The sequence below is a fragment of the Talpa occidentalis genome, unplaced genomic scaffold (assembly GCF_014898055.3).
Source record: "Talpa occidentalis isolate TD23 unplaced genomic scaffold, MPIMG_talOcc4v2.1 talOcc4.9, whole genome shotgun sequence".
In the NCBI taxonomy this organism is placed as follows: Eukaryota; Metazoa; Chordata; class Mammalia; order Eulipotyphla; family Talpidae; genus Talpa; species Talpa occidentalis.
Window position 1 is genome coordinate 93,836,012 of NW_023605305.1, and position 22,638 is coordinate 93,858,649.

Consider the following 22,638-nt stretch of genomic DNA (forward strand, 5'->3'; position numbering starts at 1 on the left):
AGAAATATTACTTTCAAGTCATACAACTTTACTTTCAAGTCACCATCAACATTTTCTTATAAAAGCTATCTTTTAATAAATGAAATAATAACTCCCATATAGGCAATTTTTTTAAAAGGAAGAAAAAAGAATGTCAGAATATAAAACAAAACATCCTAAAATCAAAATTCTATTAAATTCTTACTTTTCTAATTACACTACATTCAGTAACATGATAAAGAACTAAAACTGCCAGAATTACTGTACCACATATATGTACTGGTAATTACATAATTTTTTAGATTTTTGCAAGAAAAGCAAAAATAAGTCAGGAAATGAGCTTTTTCTTTTTCTAAAAAGGTTGTTTTCCAAAATATCTTTAATACACAAGAATATGTTTTACTTACAAAGAACTGGTAGATCTCCAACAGTAAAAGCTTCTTCAACTAGTTTTCTATCTGATAACTCCATACCAGCATGATGAAAAGCAACACCATGTATTAAGATATCTATAACAGAAATACATCCTCTGTTATGTATTATTAAAATTTCATCAATAACTATGTCTATACCAAAATTTCATTCAATATGTGATTCAAAAATTAACTGTAAACCTACCTCTCAGTTTTGTATCTCTTATGGAATTTGCACACTTTTGTAATCTGTTCAAAAGTACCACAAAATTATTGAGTTACTTCCATTAATATCAAAATCTCTTAATAGCTCATTACCTTGGGGCTATTAAAATAAATTATTTTTCATAATATCACTATTTGAAAACCATCTTTAGGCCATATAGAATATCTATAATTTTCATTATGAGTCTGGACAATTAAATATCATTTTATATAGATTATTATAGGCCATATTAAGGACACAGGATGTTATCATATTGACAATAAGAAACTATTAAAGAATTTTAGGCTAATACCTGACATATTTAGATCCCCAATTTTAAATAATCACTCTGCTATGTAGGTAACAAAGTGGGATAAGAGTGTGTGTAGGGATCAGATAAAAAGCAAGAGATTAATGGTGACTGGAATTAGAGTCCTAGCAGTGGTGATGAGGACAAAATGATATATTTGAGATACACTTAGAAGTGAAAATAAACAGGATTTGTAATTGATTGCCTATAGGGAGGACTGTTGACGGAAATGTTAATAATAGGTTTCTGCCAAGAGCAACTAAGAGATGTTGGAGATGTCAATTAGGCAGATGTACTACAGATCTGGTGCACAGAAGTGTGGTTTGGAGCAATAAATTTGGGTATTCACAAACATATATAAATATGTGTACATATATTCTTTGAACCCATATGATATATGTAAACACCCAGGGGCACAGAAATAAACCTTGGATAAAGCCCCTAGGATCTTAACATTTAAGAGTTGGGTAGAAGAGTGAAAAGGGGACTGAGAAAGAGCAAGCAGTGAAGTTGGAAGAAACTTGGTAGAGAATGATCATGGAAGCACAGCATCCAGAGCTTTAAAGAAGGTAGGAGTGGTCAAATATTTTAGAGGCGCTGAGAAATCAATTATCAAGCTCAGGCTTCCTGAAAGATTAACAACAAATTTGGGATTCAAGGTGGGTAAAAAATAAAGACAATAATAATAACATTCCTTCAAGAAATTAGGTTATGAAATAAAGAAGATAGATCACAATTGCACTAAGATTCATTATCTTACTCACTCCTCCAATTACTGTTAATGCTTATTTTACAAATGACAAAAGTGACACTTGAAGGTGAAAGAACTTGAAAGGATTAAGGAATAAATCCAATTTCTCATCACATCTAAATGATCCCTAAAAGTCTTTCGACCTTCAAGAAAAAATTTAAAAAATACCTTTGCTTTTGTTCCACAGTCATAATAAATTTAGCATCTTTCACAAGAACTAAAGAAGCCTGTTGCACACCTTTTCTTGTTGCACAAAACTGAAAATGAGTGAATAATTTGTATATTAATCACATTAAAAATGGAACATTACACTAAAAAAAAAAGCAACCAACAATCCATACCACAAGTGTGGGTTTCTGATCAGAATATGTTTGTATAATACTGGCGATTTTGTAGTTCAGGGTTAAATCAAACTTAAATTCAGTGTGGTTACTACTGCAGGGAAATCCAAGGACCACTTTCCGAAGTTTCACAGGTCTATGGCTCTCATCCATTTTTAAACATACAGCAGGTCTTTCACCATCTGAAAGCCACTCTGCAATCTTTAAATAAAAGAAACATTAAAAATTTTTCTAGTAAAGCTTTATGGCTAATAATAGACCAAGTATAAAGCACTTTAATCAAGGTATAAAAATTTTTAATTAAGTAGTATTTTTTTTAACATTACATAGCCCACAAACATGATTTTATTAATACATTGATACTATTTACAGCAGCATTTCAAGATCATACCCATTTTTCACCACAGTAAGTTTCTAATTTTTTATTGTAATTTTGTTTTATTTTCCTTTCATCATCCAAAGTAAAATTGAAATTGATTTTGGCAGAAAAATTGAATTTCTTACCCTCACTGCAACATCTTTGCTACTTTTCAACAGGTTTTTTTCAGCTCAAGAAAATGATTTAATTGTGCCACATTAAAAATAAAAATAAAATTTCCCTCTGGAATAGAAATACAGCATTTATTTGTGAAAAGAATTTCTAATAGTAGTTGGGGAAAAGTCACATTATAGTAGGATGAGAAGTAAATAGGAATGAGAAAGTATAATGAAATTTTACTATTTTTAAGAAGTTTGTGGGAAAAAAAGGACATTTATTTATTACATAAAGTATGATACTACCTACAATTATTTCTTTATATGTTCTATACCACATGTATCTCATGATCCTCCTCAAAAGCAGGAATGTGAGTTTTTATTTTGCATCTACCATTAGTGCTTGACACAGTGCCAGGCACACAGAGTTGGAGGAGGCAGGTGATAATCATCTAAGCAATTATTTTTATTATCCACCCTACTTTGCTATAGAACTAGAATCAGTGGGTTACAACAATCATAATATATTATATATTACTTAGGTTATTATGAAGTGGCTAAAACCTACAGAACTAATACTTTTAGATACCAGCAAACAATAGACATGAACCAAAATATTATATTAAACCAGATTAACCTAATTTTATGGCCTTCACACTGCCATATCTGTGATATCTAAACCATAACTCTCGATACATATTTTCATATTAAATTGGTTAAGTGATTAAAAAAACATCACTTTTCTCTAAGATTAAAATAACTATACATTTCACTAGTTACAAAAAAATCTGATAAGCTAAAATTCTAACTCACATCCTCTGCATTTGGAATTGTTGCAGATACAGCTACAAATCTCATTGGAATAATAATGCTGGTATTTTCTAAAGTATGAGATAAAGACTGTACAGTTTTCATTCTGCTGACTACAACTTCTAGAGTTGGGCCACGATTTTCATCTTTTATAATATGTACCTAAGGAAAAAAAAATCAAGAAAGAATCATTAGCTATAAAAATAAAAAAGCTATTTCACCAATTAAAATGTGTAATAATATTAACACTTCCTTGAGAACATGAACATGTTACCTTTGAAGGAATAAAAGAAAATAATGTTGAAAATGCTTGTTTCTTTCTATCCATTCTAATCATCTTTTTATGTTTATCTCTGAAATGAAAAATGTACTTAGTACCTCATCAATGAGAAACAGTCGAACCAACTGGACCAAGGAATTGTCTCTCCATTTCCTAGTCATGCTATCCCATTTTTCCTACAGAAAAAAGTGCAAGTGGTTTAACATTATAATGAATTATAAAATATTATTAAGATGTCAATAAAATTTTAACAAGACAAATTATAGATTAGCAATAGTTTAGAAGTATTTGAAGAGTATCCTGAAAAATATTTAAAGATGAAAAAGATTTAAAAGATTTTGACAGTTTTACAGTGTTTAAAAAATGGATCCTCAATCTGTTTTAAGTTATGCCAAAAGTATTTAAAATTATAGTCTAATCAGTTCTTTTAAAGTTCTTCCAGGTCCCCCTCTTTAATATATAATTCTTGGGTAAAAGAGCACAAGCAATAAGTATGTGCAAATTATCCACAATAACAAATTACCTATTTAAATCTTTTGTCTGTTTTCCTGTTGTTTGTCTTTATTTGTAAGTATTTTTTATATACCCTAAATACTAGTACTCTTATTTCTGTTTGTTCACTTACCTTGCAAATATACACTTCTACTTTGTATTTTAACTTTTTTCTTGGTGAAGAGAAACAGATATTTTCTAGTAAACCAAGGAAATAATAAAGTATAAATAACACCTACTGGAGTTGTCATAATAATATGGGCATGCTGAATCTCAAATAGATCATCCATTACTGTATCTCCAGTGAGTTCTTTGCAATTCAATCCTATTGGTCCAAATTTTCCTTTCCAGTCATCAAAACGCTGACTACACAGGGCTTTTATTGGTGCCACTATAACAATATGAGGTATTTATTGTCAATGTCAGTACAATTTAAAATTTTTTCCACAAATACCAGTTAATAAAGTTAGGATAATTATACATCTCCAAATGCTATCTAATGCTAATAAAAATTAAAATTAACAGCATAAACATTTTACTTAGAGATGTGGAGATGATAATCACCAAATAGACTTAAAGTTAGGGAGGAAAAGTGATTACTCAGGAATTGCAACTAATAATGAAGAGAAGCAAGGCAAGAAAATTAATGTTTTTCATTGTAAGTTTTTTGTAATCACTTACAAAGTGATTTTTTAAAAGACACATGCATAAATAATTTCATTAAAATTTTTTAAAAAAAATACACACCTAAGAAAGGAGAGGTTCCTATAATGTTTGATTTTTAATAATAATAATGTTTAATAAATGTTTGATTTTATTTGTTCATCTTGCCTGTCCTTTTAAAAATAAAAATGTAAAGACAAAATTCTAATTCAATTATTACTTTATAACTCTGGTAAAGTGTGTTCTGAATTTAATGTAACAGATGAGACCAAAAGTGATATATCTTTATTTTAAAAAAATGTGGAAAACCAGGTAATAATTCCAATGGCTTAAACTTTATTTTTTTACATTCACCTCAATGATTTTTACTTATTATAATTATCACACAATATATAAATACTTACTGTAAACAATTTTAATATTTGACCATGGCAATGGTGCTTCCATTAACAATCTTGTTATAGCTAATTCAAACAGTACCGTTTTCCCAGAACCAGTTGGAGCACAAATCACAAAATTCTTATCTGTGTAAAGAAGCTAAAAAATAACATTTAATTAACTATGGAATATATAGTTTCTCACACACATTCTCAATTTGTTAGAAAGAATGTCTTAGGGAGAATCTGTGGAATACCACAAGTTCAGACACTTTTACCTCTAAAATTATAACCTTATTCTAGATTCACTACACTAAAAAAATAACACTATTAATAATTTGCCAATTCTGTTTGTCAGTGATATGCTAGACCTAGAAGAAAATAATTTAATTTCTTCCAGAAAAATGTTTATAAATCTAACAAATACAAATCAACCACCCATGAAAAAAATCACATTCGTTAATTTAACAAACATTTTTTTAGTCCCTACAGCTATGTACCAGTATGATACTGGGGACATAAAGATGAATCTGATCCTGTCCCTGTCCTTAGAGAGCAAACAATCTATAATAGTAAGAAGAAGCAGATAAATAATTATAATAAAATACTTACATCATCAAAGGCTTTGGACTGTATATAGTTGAAATATGGGAATTCTTTGAAAATACTTCTAAATTTTGTTGCTTAGAATAACATTAAGGAGTCAAATATTTCATAATTTAAAAATAGGTTTAAAATTAACTTAAAATTTAAGTTAAATTAATATTTACTTTGACAACACTTAATGATCAGACTTTTATACTTGGTATTTTAGCATCAAACATCATAAGATATTCTTCCTGGTAAAGTTTCCCTTCAGAATTGAAGACAAGATAAAGAATTTTCTACACAAACAAAAACTGAAGGAGTTACTTATAACTAGACAGGCCTTATAAGAAATACTAACTGGAGCTCTTCAAGCTGAAATGAAAGGATGCTAATTAGTAACAGGCAAACAGACAAATACATAAATTCAGGATACCCTAATACTATAGTGGTGTTGGTTAATTAGTTATATCTCTAGTTAGTATAAAAGTTAAAAGGCCAAAGTCTTAAAAATAGGTATATAACAATTAGTTGATGGATAGACATATAAAAATAAAAATTGTGACATCAAAAAATAAAACATGGAGCAGGGAGTGTAAAATTGTAGAGCTTGCTTTTTCATCCAAAGTTATCAGTAAAAGACAGTTATGTTTGCAAACAAGCTCCACATAAGTACAAAGCAAAACCCTACAATAGATAAACAAAAGAGGAATCAAACCATATCACTATAGAAAATCATCACATCACAAAAGAAAAAGAACAATAGAAGAAGAAAGGAGCAAAGGAAATATAAAGTCAGAAAACAATAAAATGTCAATAGTTCATATCAATCAATAATTTTTCATATGCAAATGAGCTAAATTCTCCAATCAAGAGCTATAAAGTGACTGAATGGAGTAAAAAAACACATCTCAACTATTTGCTCTTTATAAGAGAAAAATTTCATCTAAGGACACAAATAGGCTCACGGTGAAGGGATGGAGAAAGGTATTCCAGGCAAATGGAAATCAAAAGAAAGCAGTGATGCTCATATTTATAATCAGAATGCTTAGACTCTTCTTTTCCCTTATTTCATCTCCTTTTACTTATTTCTAATCTGGATCCCCAAGCACAGTATTCCCAATTTCATCTCCTTTATTCTGTTCCACTTTCTTATTTTGCACAGTACTCATCACCTTCTAAAATACTATAGGGCTCTTGATACACTGTTATAATTGTTCGATTATTCACTTCCCATGTCCCATTCCAAAAATGTTAACTTCTCCAGAGCAAAGGTTGTTTTCTTGACTGACATACCAAATACCCAAAACAGTGCCCAGAACACAGTAAGTATTCAACTAATACAGCCCTGCATTTATTAAACAGGCAGATAATTTATAAATCTTCATTTTCTTTTTAGTTGTGAAGACTGTCATAATATTTGTGCAAAACAAAAATGTAATTTTGAGTCCAGCACTCCATCAATTTCTGAAGGATTCTCATTTTTCCTTCAAAATATGTCTTTTCCAATAAAATATTTATTTGTAACAAGTCCACAAATGGTCCATCATGCTGGTTTTTCTCTCATTAGGTAGTTCCGTATCAATTTACATTTATAAGAAGGAATCTCTGATTTAGTAATTGAGGAAACTCAACTACTAACATTTATCACTAAAAACACTTGATACTAAGTTTTTCCTTTCATTCAACAAGATCTCAGCAGTGTCAGTGCAATATATGTCCTAACCGGGAGGGAAGTGTCTGCAGAGCTGAAAATGACAAGAACACTATGGTAGGATAAATCTTACCAAACCTCTATTATCCTGAGGATTCAAACACTAGAACATTGGAAAAGAATCAGAAAATAAGTGTGTCCAAGTAATCTCCAAACTCTCAAATAATCACTTGAATAGCATTCAGTCCTCTACTTTAATTATATACTTGTAAATAATGAAAGGCAGCAGTTAAAATTGAGTTTGACAGCAACTGAACTTTTTGGACAATGTATCAATGCACTCAACAAAGAAACCTAAACAATTACTTCAGCTGTGATAACAGCATGAAAATCTTTACAACTCTTAAAAGATTGTGCTATATTATAGCAAGTTTCAGTAGGCGATAAGAATAATTTCCCATCATATTGATAATGAAACCAACTTAAATACTCCCCTATTTCCTATATTCCCAGCTTATTTTGAGAAGGAAGTGCAGCAGGATTGAGACACAATGCTCAACAGAAGCACAAAAGGCTGGCTATGTCTGAAGTAGTTACATTATTGTGATTAACTCTCTTACTATCTTCTCCATCACTCTGCATGGGAGGCAATTTTTCATGAGTAGTCAGACAACTATTTTCTAACCACGCTTCAGAATCATCAGAATAGCCTGCAAAGTATCTAGGCTGAGAATCTTTGTCCCCTAAATTTCTCTAGCTCAACTGCCCAATATCTGGAATTCTAGAGTCTTTCCCAGCTTTTCAGTCACCAATTTCATATTCCTAAAGCACAGTTTTCATGATGTAACTTGACTTGCTCAAAAATATTAGGTAATTTTTCCTCATTGCTTATGATACATATTAGAAGTAAAAACAAAAATTCTAGAATTTGGTATTAATGGCATTAAATAATCAAATTCCAGAACAGCTACCTAATATTATTTCCTGCTACTCCTTTAATCATGTCTTTTCTATTAACCAAACTGGAAAACTTATTTTGCACATTTTTTACCCTCCCTCCTGCTCATGGTTACTCTTGCCAGAACAACTTCTTACTTCATCTGCCTATCAATGCATTTGGAAGTAAGATTAATAAGGCATGGTCCTTGCCTTCAAGGAGTTTATAGGTCATAGGAAAATAGTCACAAAAACAGCTGATGGATTATAATAAAATTGAGTAAGTACACTGCTATAAATACAAAGGGCACCAAAGTAGAAAAAAAGATGTTACCTCTAGAACACATATACGTCCTCAAAATACTTACACAAGAAATGCAAAGACATATAAAGTGGATAATATTTATAAACTGCAAATTAGAGTTTTTCAAAAAATACTAGATTTGTAAAAATCTCCCCAATCCAGACAATGTCTAATTCTCAGGCAGCGGCTTGAGTGCTGCATTGTGAAGCTGTCCACAGCCTCTGCAGCACGGATTCCCGGCTGGCCAGGGAGAAACCCACATGGAGCAGCAGACCTCTCCTGCCTCGCCTGCTGCTCCCCTCAGCAGTGTATTTCAGTCAATCTGCCTGTTCTGCTCCCCGCTCTGTCTCTGGTGAATTCTCTCACCCTTCCACACCTCTGACCTGTAACCCAGTTCTTGTATAAATAAATAAAATCTTTAAAAAAAAAAGAGAATGTCTAATTCTCATTCATCCACCCCACCCATATTTATCCTAATACAGCTGTCCTTACCCAAAATGTAAAAAATTATCTATATGAATTTATGAGTAAATATACTCAGAGTTCAGTGAACAATGCAAATGTCACTTGTGTAATTATCTTGACAGAAAGTAATAACAAGCAGTTCATAAACTGGCATCAGTTTGCAGATCACACTTTGAGTAGTCCTAACCACCACAAACTACATGTTTACATGACTCAGAAGATTCAATTTTCCCTCTGTCAATCAAAATAAACAGGAATGCAATGATTTTTTTAAAAATGCTATAAAAATTGAAAGAATTATGATTTCAAATATAAAACAGTTAAGAAAATAATTTAAAGGATACGGATTTCTGTGATAGCCTTCAAGGAACCTGAACAATTTTCTGTTACCCCTGAAAAAAAATTGTACATACTTAAATGGGTATTTTTGAACCTTTTCCATAACAAAATGCTTCAATTAAACTTGTATAACCTTTTATTAAGAGCACAGTTAAGAAATATGAGAGCATAATTTTAAAAGATGCAACATGCAACATAATATAGAAATGTATTAGCTGCACAGAGATAACCTCAAATTTACTTTAGTTTTTTAATTTTCCCTATGCTAAGAAGTACAGATTCATTTGTACTTGTATAAAACCAACTGAGAAAGCAAGAAATTACCTTGAGGTGGGGATACAGCTGGAAAAGATGGTGCTTTGAATATGCTTCCTCCGAGTTCAGAAGTAGAAAAAGCATCACTTGCTGTAAACATGTTAATGCTTGGATACTGAGGTTTCTGCTTGCTATTGCTATATTTCCATGAGCTCCCTTTGTTCATTTCTGTTTGGACAGTTTTCACTGAGCCAATATGAGAGTCCAAGTTTGCACTGTCATTAGAAAAAGCACTCCCATATGTACTGTCAGATGTTTTAAATAATCTGAAAAACAAAAGAAACCATGGTTTGCACTTGTAACAACTGCTTACAACGTGAAAAACTAGCAAATAACTCACTTCTTTAAAAATACCCATAGATTATGGTTTATTCAAACACAAAAGTTGATCATTCTCCTAAAACATGACTCAAATTTACCACTGAATTTTATCTTTACACTTTCCTAAAATTCAGATATATTTATCTCTGGTAGCCAGCCTATAAGATGGCCCCAGAGCTCTCCTTCTAGTATTCACATCCTTTTGTAGTCTCCTACAAATCAGGACTAGTATATGCAACTAGTGAATGCTGCAGAAGTACGAATGTGACTTTCATGGCTCCATCATAAGACACTGTGGTTCCTACATGGTCTCTTGGATCACTCACTCTAAAGGGAGTTAGGCATCATATCATGAGAAAACTCAAGGAATTCTAGAAAGAGGCCCATGTAATGAGGTGTCCTGTCAACAAATATTTCCCACAACACTATCCAAAAATCATATTACTATAAGAAATAATTCTTTGCAAAGTTCTGGAAAACCCAGAAAGACCATCTTTATGATTGCAATGTAACTATATATGACTGTTAAAAAGACAATCAAAATAATTTTTTCATAAGAGCCCTCGGGGTGAAGTGAAGCGAACATTAAGGTTTCTAATGTAACACTCACAAAAGGCAAGTAATGAGGATGGTAAAAACTTGTGCACAAATATTCATAACATTATTTATAAAAATAGAATCAACTCAGATGTTCATCAACTGGACATGGACAAACAAAATGTAGTATATCCACTCAATGAAATACTATTTGGCTATAAAAAAAGAATAAAGTACTAATATATGACATAACACAGATAAACATTGAAAACATTGTGCTAAGTGAAAGAAACCAGACACCAAAGGCTAAATATTGTATGAGTCTACTTATATGAAATGTCCAGAAAGGAAAATCCATAGAAACAGAAGGTAAATTAGAGGTTGCCAGGCACTATGGGAGAGGGAGGAAAAGGCAGTGACTGTTAATGTATATAGAGTTTCTTTGGGAGTAATGAAAATGTTTTAAAATTATATAGTAGTGATGGCTGCACAATTCTGTAAATATTCTAAAAACCAGTGAATTGTACACTTCAAAAAAGTGAATTTTATATGAATTTTATAGTGTATGAATTATACTACTACAAACTGCTATAAAAAATTCAGACATGAGAGGCAGCTCTCCTGACTGCCTGTGACTATACAGGTACCTCTCTCTTTTTCTCCTCGTCCTAATAAACATGTCCTTTTAAAATGTTAAAAAAAAAAATTCAGGGCCTCCCGGTGGCACAGCGGTTGAGCACTGGGTTGTGAAGCTGCCCTCAGCCTCTGCAGCACCGGTTCGATCCCCGGCTGCTCCCCGGCCACCAGAGGAGGGTCCCAAACGGCGCGCAGACCTCTCCTGCTGCCTGCTGCTCCCCTCAGCAGTGTACTTCGGTCCTTCTGCCTGCTCTGCTCCCTGCTCTGGCAGGGAGCAGAATTCACCAGAGTGAATTCTCTCTCACCCTCCCGCGCTTCTGACTGTACCCAGTGCTTGTATAAATAAATATTTTAAAAAATTCAGATATCAACCTTAACTGGCCCTTTTACAGTGTCCAACAATACTACCATTAGTCTAATTAGATAGCTTTCTCATTCCCTATAATTTCTTTCCACTCTTTACATACTTGCTCAATATTCCCACATTCCTCCTCGAACTCCATTGATGACCTCGTCTCAATTCATAAAGAAAATAAATAAAAACTAGCACTAGTTCTCTTCTGAATCCTATACCCACATATCCAATTATCTACTTGAACAAGTCATAAGTACATAAAATTAACATGTTCCTATCTGTGTTCATCACCTTCCCCAAAGCCTGTTCTTCTTTTATAGCTTTCTGTACCCTGAAAGGCATTCTACTATTCATCATTTTGCCTCACGCCAGAAAACTCAGTTAGAGCTCATATCCAATAATCACCTAAGTACTATGGGATCTAGCTCATAAATAATTATGACCTGTTTCCATTTTTGTTACCAAGGTTGTAGATCAGGTTACCAATCTGTCATCTAGACTAATAAACTTTTTTTTTTTTAGACTAATAAACTTTTGAAGTGGGTTTTCACAGTGTATTGTAACTCCCTGCTAATTCATCATATTGGGGGTCAAAATGGAGTTTTAAAAAGAAAATTTAATTTTACTTCTCTGATTAAAACCCAAGACCTTAAGACAATGGTTCTCAAACATTAATGTGCATAAAAATCATTTAGGAAATTTGTTAAAAATGAATTCTTGGATCTCAACCCCACTTTTATGTAAACTGCAATTCAATAGGTCCACAGTAGGATCCAGAAATCCAAATTTTTAATAACCTCTCCAGGTGAGTGTGATGCAGTAGGTCCATAATTTAAGTATAAAATATTTACCAAGTCTACAAAATTCTAAATGACTAGACCCGTCACCGTCTCAGCATTCTTTCTTACTAAACTAAAGAAACTTTTCTAAGAATAGGTCAAGCTATGCATTTTTAGGTGTCTCATACATACTATTTCTCCTGTCTGGAACACTCTCATTCTTACTTGCATTTAGTTTAACCACTTTTCAGAATCTCAGAAAGTTTTCAGAAAACTTCAGAGAAGTTTTTCCTGACTCTCCATAACATATTAGGTCCCCATGTTACATGTCTTAATAGTAGTTCTCAAGGATGGTTGAGACTCTCTCAGGGAGTTCCTAAAATCAAAACTATTTTTATAATACAATTAGAGAATTGTTTACCTTAGCTCTTATTCTCTCACCAGACCACATAGAGTTTTCTAGATGCTCAAAGTCATGTAATATCATAATGAACTGAATGCAAAAGCAAATATGAGAATCCCACCATTTTCTCTTCAGCTACACATTAAAGACATTTATGAAAATGTAAAACAATACCACTCTTCTCACTAAATTTTTTTTTTTAGCAAAGTTATGTGTTTTTTTTTTAAAGATTGATTTATTTATGCATACAAGAGCTGGGGTACAGGCCACAGGTGGGGAGAGAACAAGCAAATCCACTGAACTATGCTGCTGAGGGGAGCAGCAGGCGAGACAGGAGAGGTCTACTGTGCCATTTGGGTTACCCCCCTGGCCAGGGATCAAACTCATGCTGTAGTGGCTGCAGATAGTTTCATAGTACTGAGACCTAACACACTGGCCACCAGGGAGGCCCCAGAAAAGTTATGTTTCCACAAAAATACATTGTTTACGTTAACAACTGAAAGTAATATTTAAATAAATTAGTAAATATTAATTTTTCAGTTTTAATTTCTAATATGGTTAATTATTAATAGATATAATCCCCATAAATAAAAAATCTTTTTGGGACTCCTCAAAACATTTTAAGTGTAAAAGTGTTTAGGAACAAAATATTTAAGAATTTCTGCTCTAACCATATACTTACCAAAATAATTGTTATATAAAATTATATTTAATCAATTATTTCTAGAGATTTACTTTTTTTTTTTTCTCTCTTTACATTGTAGGCGCTTAATAACAACTTGTGGTTAGAATCTCAGAATTAACAGTGTCTGGTACGTAGTAGACCTCTATTTGTTGTTGAAGCCTTTCTTATTACAATTCTACCATACTTCATGTTTTTGACATACACATATTCAACTTTATTCACAGTGTTATTTATTTCATTTAATTAATTACCTTTTTCTAAAGGTTGATGTGCTTGCTCCTTCATCCTCTATAAAATTAACTAATTTTACATCATCAGAAATATTTTTCTCAGGTGCTATCCCAGTGCCAATGTTATTTCTGTTCTGGGAAGAACCATATGTCAGCTTCAGAGGAACATGTGGTAAATCATTATTAGCTTCTCCTCCTAAATTTAGATCATCTTCCTTATATTTTCTAGAAGGAGAGGCAAACTGGAACTTTTGTATTGGTGAAACAGAATTTGTGTCTTCATGAGTTATCTTCAAATTTGATGTTAACATTTTTGGTCTCCTTTTCTGAGCTACAAAAATGGAATATATTAATTAGTACATATTCACCATAAAAACAAGTTTTCAAAATGATTGTGGAAAATTTTTAAATTTTAAAATTTTCAAAAGAGTTTACTAGTTAAGTATTGAAGTCAAAAGAAAAGTATTAGTACAATAAGAAGAAAATCTGTACTGCCATATATGGTTGTTATTCTTAGGCTATATTATATCAGTGAAGGGCATACAAAAATTAAGAATTACTGAAATTAAGCCTATAAATAAATAAAAAACCCCACATTATAAAAGATTTAATTCATGACCCACAGAAATAACCATAATTGCAATAATTATTTTATCTACAAGAAATATAATTATATAATTATGAAAATTTAATTTATATACAGAAATATGATTAATCATATAAAATGTTATTGATATGATTCAGTACTAAAATATATGGTACAGTGCTTTTAATTTTGTAGTCTTGCTTCTAAAATCAAAGTAAAGGAATGTTTACATGAGGGTGGCAGAATTTTAAAGGTTTCCTTACAAAGACTTTACCAGCAATTGTGAGAGGTTTGGAATAAGTTTGGAAGCCTTATTTGGGCTTAGTTTGTTTTACTATTTAGACATAATAAGATACATGTATCTATCTCATATGTGCTATATGTTATTTGATACACATGAAAGTATAATATTTATTATGTGTAAAATGTTATGAAACTTAATAAAATGTACATATATGAATCTGCCATCTATATAAAACTCAAAATTTTACCAACAATATCACATTAGATCATATATATTAATTGAATATACTTTTTTTAGCTTTATAAAAATAGTATCAATTTATAATCTGAATCCTGTTTTTTTTGCTCAATCTATTTCAGGATCTGGTTTCCAAAGCCAAGGCATTCTACCAAGACAAAGGAAAAAACTAAATAAAAGTGATAGTTTTAAAGATAAGAGGGGAAAAAATTTACAGAATAGAACAGGTGGCTTTGTGTTGTGTGCATATAAGTATGCATATGTATGCACATGTATGTATGTGTTTGTATGGAAAGAAAAATGTTTGTAAATTTAGTGAGCACTATTTCGAATAGTCCTGACTTTCATATAATCCATTAAAATAATTAATATTTGATTGTGTTTAGTTTTTTTACATGAATATGAACTACAAGGGTTTAGCTTCACAACAAATATGTGATAATTTACCTAAAAGTTTACAACTTTCTATTTCTTCTTCTAATGCCTGAGTGTCTGGAATTTCTGAAATCAATGGAGCAGGCTGGAGAAACAAATCCAGTGATTTTTCATTTTCTGGATAGCTATATAAATATGCAAAAATGTGGATATGTTAATAAAGATACAACATCAAAAACTATGTATTTATAAATTAAACATTATTCAATTAGACTCTTAAACAATGTATAAATTAACATTCTGTCACCACTTTTATTTATCCCTATACAACAGTGTTCTCAATCTTTTTTTTCCTTGTATGTCATAGGATTAATGACGCTGTCATGTGATATATGCTACCCAAATAAAGGCTATAACTCCATCTCCTCTCTCTAATTCAAATGCTCGTGACATGAATCTTAAATTTTCTCTTGTATAAAATAAAAAAGGAATAAATTATTCTCAAAATTTAGCATCTTAGCTATCACAAAAAACTAGTTATGACATATCTTGCAACTAGTGATGGGCTCTCAGTGTGTAAATGACACCAATCCTGGTACTCTAGAGCACACTCAGAGCATCATTATATATTAATATCCTAACTCAGATATTATTCCATAACCATCTACAAAGTGCAGAAAATCAACAAACCAGTTTAAACTGACAATCATTTTGTAAACCTAAACTAATTATGAAATTTTTGCCATCCTCTTAGCATTATTAACTACCTCTCATTTTTTAGCTCTGATCCTGCTTTAATGTTTTCTTTCCTATCAATGCTGACTTGTTCTTCATTAGAACAAAATGATAGGTGCTACAGGACAAGAAATAAAGTTGACAAGAGCACCACTGATGCCAAGTCCCAAGGATTTTATGAATTAGTTCTGAAGCTCATGGAAGTGAGAACTGGTCTTTTACTTCTGCCTCTCATAACATCTAATATATAGCCACTATGGCTACATTTTCCAAATAAAAATCTACAACAGAGTATCTAATGATATCTGACAGACTGACAATGGGTCAAAGTACTTAAAATTTAGTATTTGTCTGAAGATTCCCAGTTATCAACCCCTGGGTCAATGATTCCTTAAGATGACTCACAGGACTGAGCATATAGTTCTATTCATGACTATGGGGTGAAGACCGGGAAGAACCAAGCACAAGCTCCGAAAGGTCCTCTCCCAGTGGACATACTTAATTCCCCTGGCAGTGAGTTGTGACTACACAAAACACTGCCAATGAAGAAATATTCGAGACTTGATGCCCAGGATTTTTATTGGTGGCTAAATCACATAGGCATTCCCTGACTGGCACACACCTAAAATGCAGATGCATGAAAGAAAATAAGTGTTGAGCATAAATTACAATATAGTTTATTCAGTGAGGCACTATTATCTGTTAATGGTAGCAACCTTCCTAAAATCTAGGTTCTCAGACTCTAGCCAAAGCCAACATTGCAAGCAGTCCTTTTCAGGGACAGCCATTTAGGATTATTATGTTAACTCTTTTCTGCACAGGGACTATTCCAGAACATCCAAGAAATATGCTAATAAGATATAAAAAGTATACATCTAGCTCTACTCTTTAGGCAACCCAGAAATCAAATCTTCCTTATGGCTTCTCTATTTTGCACCGCCACCCCCAGCCTCCAGCTATCATCATTGTCCATTTTATCCAAGATCCAAATCTTAGAATAATCTTTTTAACCCACTATATCTGGATATATACCAGGTCTTAATTGAATCTGCCTTACAATGTTTCGTGAATTTGTTAATTTCCTTTATATTTCCACTATTACTATGCTAACCAAGACTCTTTATTGGCCTCAATGCCTTCAGAATTTCTCTAAGATATTTTACACGCTCCTATCACATTAATTTGGAGTTGTTTTTCATTATATTACTCTGCTCAAAGATACTTTGGTGGCTTCCAATTAAGGCCAAATTTCTTAGTGACTTTAGACCTCCTTATAGTTTGAACTATCCTACACTCACCTTACAGCATGGGCCAAAGTGAAATATTTGCTGTATAACAAGTAGATAATACAATCTGTCCCTTCTTTTTGTTCAAAACTATTTCCTTTACTCAGCCCTAAAACCCTCCCTACCCCCATATACACCTAAAGAAATGCTACTGTTTTTATTCATTCATTAATCCACTAATAAAACAATGATTCACTAAGTACTATGTGCCAGGCACTGTTTTAGGTACTAGCTTGTGTTCATTCAAAATTCAATTCAAATTGTATCTTATGAAATTCCCCCGGATTCCCTGAGATTTTCTCCCTTCCAATTTGTACTTGAACCTATAATATATATCACTTGAACCTATAATAAATATCACAGTCCCCCTTGTGTGTGTCTGTTGGTATGTCTATAATAGATAACAGAAGGAGGGGAGGAATCTCTTTGAACTAACACAGAATGAATGAAGGAATGAAGCAATAAATATAATTCACTCAATGCCTCATTAAAATAGGATAATACAAATAGAACAAATACATTAAAAAAACTTAGAATTGAGAAAGATTCATATGAAAATGTTTAAAAGCCAGTATTTAATATATTACCTATTCTTTATGCTTATTTCCGTTTGCCATATCTTTTTTTTTTTTTTTACCATATCTTTATTTCTACCCTTACTTCATGCCTACACTAAATTTGCCTATCACTCCTGGCTATTGGCACATTGCCCATTCTTTTCCAAAAGACAACCATTTCTCTTTGACCATACTGCCAACTTTTACCTTTGAGATTTAAATAGAAGCCAAATAGGCAAGAATCTATTCCATTTTTAAAATTGGAAGACTTAATATGTTAAACTTCATAACTCCCTTATATCTGAATCCCATATTTACCAAATATATAACTAAAATGTCATTCTACTATCCTCTTTTTTTTTTTTTGTGGGACCCTCGCCGGCGGCCAGGGAACTAACCGGCGCTGCAGAGGCTGCGGGCAGCCTTGCAGCCCAGGGCTCAACCGCTGCTCCACCATGGGAGGCCCGACTTTCATTTTTTTTCATTTGTCTATTTACCAGAGAGAAAATTAAAGCTCCTTAAAAATAAAAAATACTAAAAAATACAGTTAATATTCTTTAAGGCAGACTTACTTTTCAGCTTCAGTTGGTTGTTCAGAAAACAAATTATCCAAAGAAAACAAGGAGTCATTTGATTTCAGCATTGTTAAAAACTGGAGTTGTCAAATCTGTATAGACAAAGTAGTTCATATTGTATTTGCAAAGATGTAGAAAATATTCCTGAATATATAAATTATAATCACTAACTTTCCAGAATAACCAGAGGCTACCTTTAGAGTTGCAGCTTCTGCAACTTCCTTCAAAGTACTTCAATATTCAAATACATTATTCTTTGTTGTTTACTCCCTCATGCATATATTTTCATTCACATTATAGAACATATCATAAATGTTTACATTCCTTTTTAAAAAGATAATTTTTACATTCAGAGATGTTACCTAATGTAAAGAGTGAAAACATTGAGCAATGACAACCTAGATTATAATGAAAAATCTAGGGCAGAATAAATCTGATAAGGAGAGCGGAACCATTTCTACAGACACAATTCACACTGCAGTTCATCCCCTGTACATCAACACTACATCCTATTTTTTCCCTAAGTTGAGAAACACAATAGGAAATTCTGTATGACAAAACATGAAATAAGATGCACAATAATAAAATATAAATCACATTTCTATTTATTTTGTGATTGCCAATATACTGCAAATCTTATGATAGAAACTGAAACTGGATGAGTGCCATCTCGTGGAGAAATCTGTATTACCAAGTGAGATCTGGTCTCTTGAATTTCGAGTCCTCCCTAAAGTGGGAATAAGTATAAATGGGAAAGTGTGTGTGTGCTAGCTAAGACAGCTAAATTTGTGTAGTACTTTGGGGTTGTCCTTACTTATCCAAAATGTTGTGGAGTCTTTCAATGTTTTAGTTATTGCATTTTCCCCCCATTTCCATCTAATTGCATTGCCCTCTTCATTTTTCTCAAATGAAATAATAAAAAAGAACAAATCACCCGAAGAAACAACAAAAACGAAACAAATCTGCATGGTTTTATAAATGTCTAAAATAATTTGATTCATATGAACAACAGGAACCGATGATGTTGGGGCAGGAGGCAGAAATGAGTCAATCAGCAATTTCAAATCTTGAAAACAATTACCTGATAAAGTATAAATAAAAAATATTAATCATGTTTCTACATTATCCAAAAAGTAGCAATTAAAATGTCCCTGTTCTAGTATTTGGAAAATAAAAGTCTTCAAAATTAAATTTCATCAGGCCACTTTTCCATGGTTTTGCTACCTCACAATTTAAGTAGAAAACTTTGAGGTTAATGGGCCTCCCCGGTGGCGCAGCGGTAGAGCGCTGGGTTGCGAAGCTGCCCGCGGCCTCTGCGGCGCCGGTTCAATCCCCGGCTGCTCCCCGGCCACCGGAGGAGGGTCCCACATGGCGCGCAGACCTCTCCTGCCGCCCGCTGCTCCCCTCAGCAGTGTACCTCGGTCCTTCTGCCTGCTCTGCTCCCGGCTCTGGTGAATTCTCTCACCCTCCCGCGCTTCTGACTGTACCCAGTGCATGTATAAACAAAACAAACAAACAAGCAAACAAAATAAATAAAGAAAAACATGCCTCTATTAAAAAAAAAATCTTAAAAAAAATAAATAAAATGTTCAAAAAAAAAAACAAAAAACTTTGAGGTTAACCTGCACGTACTTGAATTCTTTATTCTAAAAGAAACCACAAACAAAGCCACATAAATATAAATTTTAAATATTTGTTTCAAAAAATTATTTCATAAACTAATCACAAAACTCCTATATAAATAGCAAATACTTTCAAATGAACTGTTTATTTGATTTTTAGTTCTGGCATAAGAGAGAATATAACTTGTTCAGTTCAAAATAAAAATACTGTGTATGTATTTTAGTACTGGTGCACCCACCTGAAAAAAAAAAAAAACACCCCTTATCTGTAATTCTCTGTCCCTTTATTCTGCATTTTTTTTCTTCACAGCACTAATTAGACAACTGGCAGTATATCATATGTTTACTTGTTTATTATCTCCCTCTAGAGCAAGCAGGTACTTTTTTCTCACTAATGGACTCCAAGTCCATAAGAATTCATTGTAGAAATACATTAGCATTTATCAGATTATAAAAATAATTTTCTGTTAACTCAGAAACTTAAAATTTTACCCTTCAAGCCTTTAAATTTTTTAAAAACAATTTTGAACCAATTTATAAATGCATTTTTTTCTAGTTCAGACACATGTAATCAAATCATAAAAGTTCTGTAAGACCCTGAATTTGTCACTTTTGTAATTTTTTTTTAAATACAGACTCTAAAATGGATTTTGCTATGTTTTCAGTGAGTTTGCGAGTACAGATGACAGATTTGAATTAGTTTTAAATTTAGATTTTTCTGAGTAAGTTTTCAGGTTAGATTACTTATTACAAGTCTTAGTTTCAGCATTAGTGAACAATAACACTGCAAAAACTTATTTTTCAACTGTTTTCTTCTGCTTTAACTATTAAAACACTTAAACTATTTCTGTGGCTACAGAATTTACTGTCTGTTGAGATGTCACTATCTATTTATCTGAGTGACAAGTATTTTTGTTACCTTCTATAATCCTTATTTATTGTTAAAAATCTCAGATCCACTAGTGATCCTCTCAAATTTTACTCTCAGAAACATTCCTTATTTCCAAAGTGAAGAAGAAACTGATATAAATGATTTTGTCAGAATCAGTAGTCGTGAAGAAGCCAAAACCAACAGTCCCTGGAATAGCCAACTATCACAAGTGACTGCAGGAAATGTGACAAGGTAAGAAAATCAACATGGAAACGAAGGACCACGAGTCTCCCAGTCCCGGCCAGGAAGCGTGGTCAGCAAGCCACAGTCCGGGCTCCAGAGCACACCTTCCCCGGAGTGCCAGCTGGGCCTGAAGGTTCCAGGAAGAAAACAAATTAGGGTCCGAAGCAAAACTATCCAGGTGGGGTCCTCCCTGGTGGCACAAGGGGGTTAAGCACCGTACTATGAAGCAATCAACAGCCCCTGCAGCACAGCCGGCCAGGGAGCTACCCACATGGCAAAGCAGACCTCTCCTGACTCGCCTGCTGCTCCCCTCAGCAGTGTATTTCAGTCAGTCTGCCTGTTCTGTTCCCCACTCTGTCTCTGATGAATCTTCTCACCCCTCCACACCTCTGGCCTGTACCTCAGCTCTGGTATGCAGAAATAAATAAAAATAAATCTTTAAAAAAAAAAAAAGAAGTCTACAGGGGGGCCTCCCTGGTGGCACAGGCAGTTGAGCGCAGCACTTTGAAGCTGTCCACAGCCTTTGCAGCGCGGGTTTGATCCCAACCGGCAGGCGAGATACCCACACGGCGCGGCAGACCTCTCCTATCTCGCCCGCTGCTCCCCTCAGCAGTGTATTTCCTCAGTCCGCCTGTTCTGCTCCCCACTCTGTCTCTGGTGAGTCCTCTCACCACCCCCACAGCTCTGGCTTTAAAAAAAAAAAAAAAAAAATCCAGGCGGGCCTCCTAGTAAACAACCCACGTCTAACAGCGCCCACTGAGTCGCAGCCGCAAGGCCGAAGCCTTCAGCGCCAGGAATGGCCCAAGACTCGATCCTGGAATCTTACTCCCCACTGTGGAACCAGGTGGCTGCAGCACATGCGCGGGCCCCAGCAGCGCCCCCTCAGGGAGGCCAAACCCCACCGAAAACACACTAGGGGATCCTGGAGCGCCCCAAACAAAACACAGTTCCGTTGGCTCAGTGGGGCGCCGCCGACCCCACACGCCGGCTCCCGGCGGGCCGCAGGCCTCGCCCCACTTCTGACAGGAAAGGCCGCGAGGAGCGCCGCCCCATGCCGCCCCCGGCCCGTCGCTGCCCCCCTGGACCGGGCTCGAAACGTCGACCACGGCTCCGACTTCGATAAGGGGTCCGGGGGGTCGCGTCCCCACCTTCCCTTGGGAGGCCACAGCCCTGGTCCCCACCGGCCCGCAGGGCGTCGTCGCGCCTCCCACTTCTCACCTTCCCGCGACTCACGCCCACCCAGCCGAGCGCCTATGCGCTCGCCCCGCCGCGCCCCCAGCCGGCTAAGCCGAGCTCCAAGCAATGGATCGTCAGGGTCCCCGAGCTCTCCCTTCCCGCCTCTCCTGTTTTGCCTCGAACATTTTGTAATTAGGTTTGAATATTTCGCAAGAGACTCTGGGCTCTTTTCATTAAATAAAACTCTTTATCCTTCCCCCAGCTCCTGGTGACCTCTGTTCTACCTTCCCTTTGTATGAATCTGCCTGTTCTGGGTGTCTCATCTAAGTAGAAGGACACTATTTTGTCTTTATGTGGCTGGTTTACGTCATGTAGTGAATTGTTTTCAAAGTTCATGTATGTTGCAGCATGAAATCAAATAGTATTCTTTTTTACGGGTGAATATTCCATTTAATCAATAGTCGACATTTTGTTTATCCATTCATCCATGAA

At 34.1% G+C, this 22,638-nt stretch overlaps 1 protein-coding gene across 5 annotated transcripts in view; it reads right to left on the reverse strand.

The window, feature by feature from the left end:
* Positions 1-22,211, reverse strand: part of HFM1 (helicase for meiosis 1) — a 71,270-nt gene extending 49,059 nt beyond the window's left edge. For 2 of the 5 annotated variants that reach the window (XM_054691720.1, XM_037498408.2), the window contains exons 1-15: positions 22,119-22,182; positions 18,232-18,326; positions 15,154-15,266; positions 13,661-13,970; positions 9,703-9,959; positions 9,384-9,431; positions 5,708-5,778; positions 5,123-5,255; positions 4,295-4,446; positions 3,662-3,739; positions 3,287-3,445; positions 2,000-2,200; positions 1,827-1,915; positions 598-641; positions 387-488 (exon numbers count right to left, since the gene is read on the reverse strand). In XM_054691720.1, the coding sequence (XP_054547695.1) occupies positions 387-488; positions 598-641; positions 1,827-1,915; positions 2,000-2,200; positions 3,287-3,445; positions 3,662-3,739; positions 4,295-4,446; positions 5,123-5,255; positions 5,708-5,778; positions 9,384-9,431; positions 9,703-9,959; positions 13,661-13,970; positions 15,154-15,266; positions 18,232-18,302 (1,828 nt within the window). In that variant the 5' untranslated portion in view covers positions 18,303-18,326; positions 22,119-22,182. The other 3 variants (XM_054691718.1, XM_054691719.1, XM_054691721.1) reach the window with 3 other exon arrangements.
* Positions 22,212-22,638: the final 427 nt, after the last annotated feature.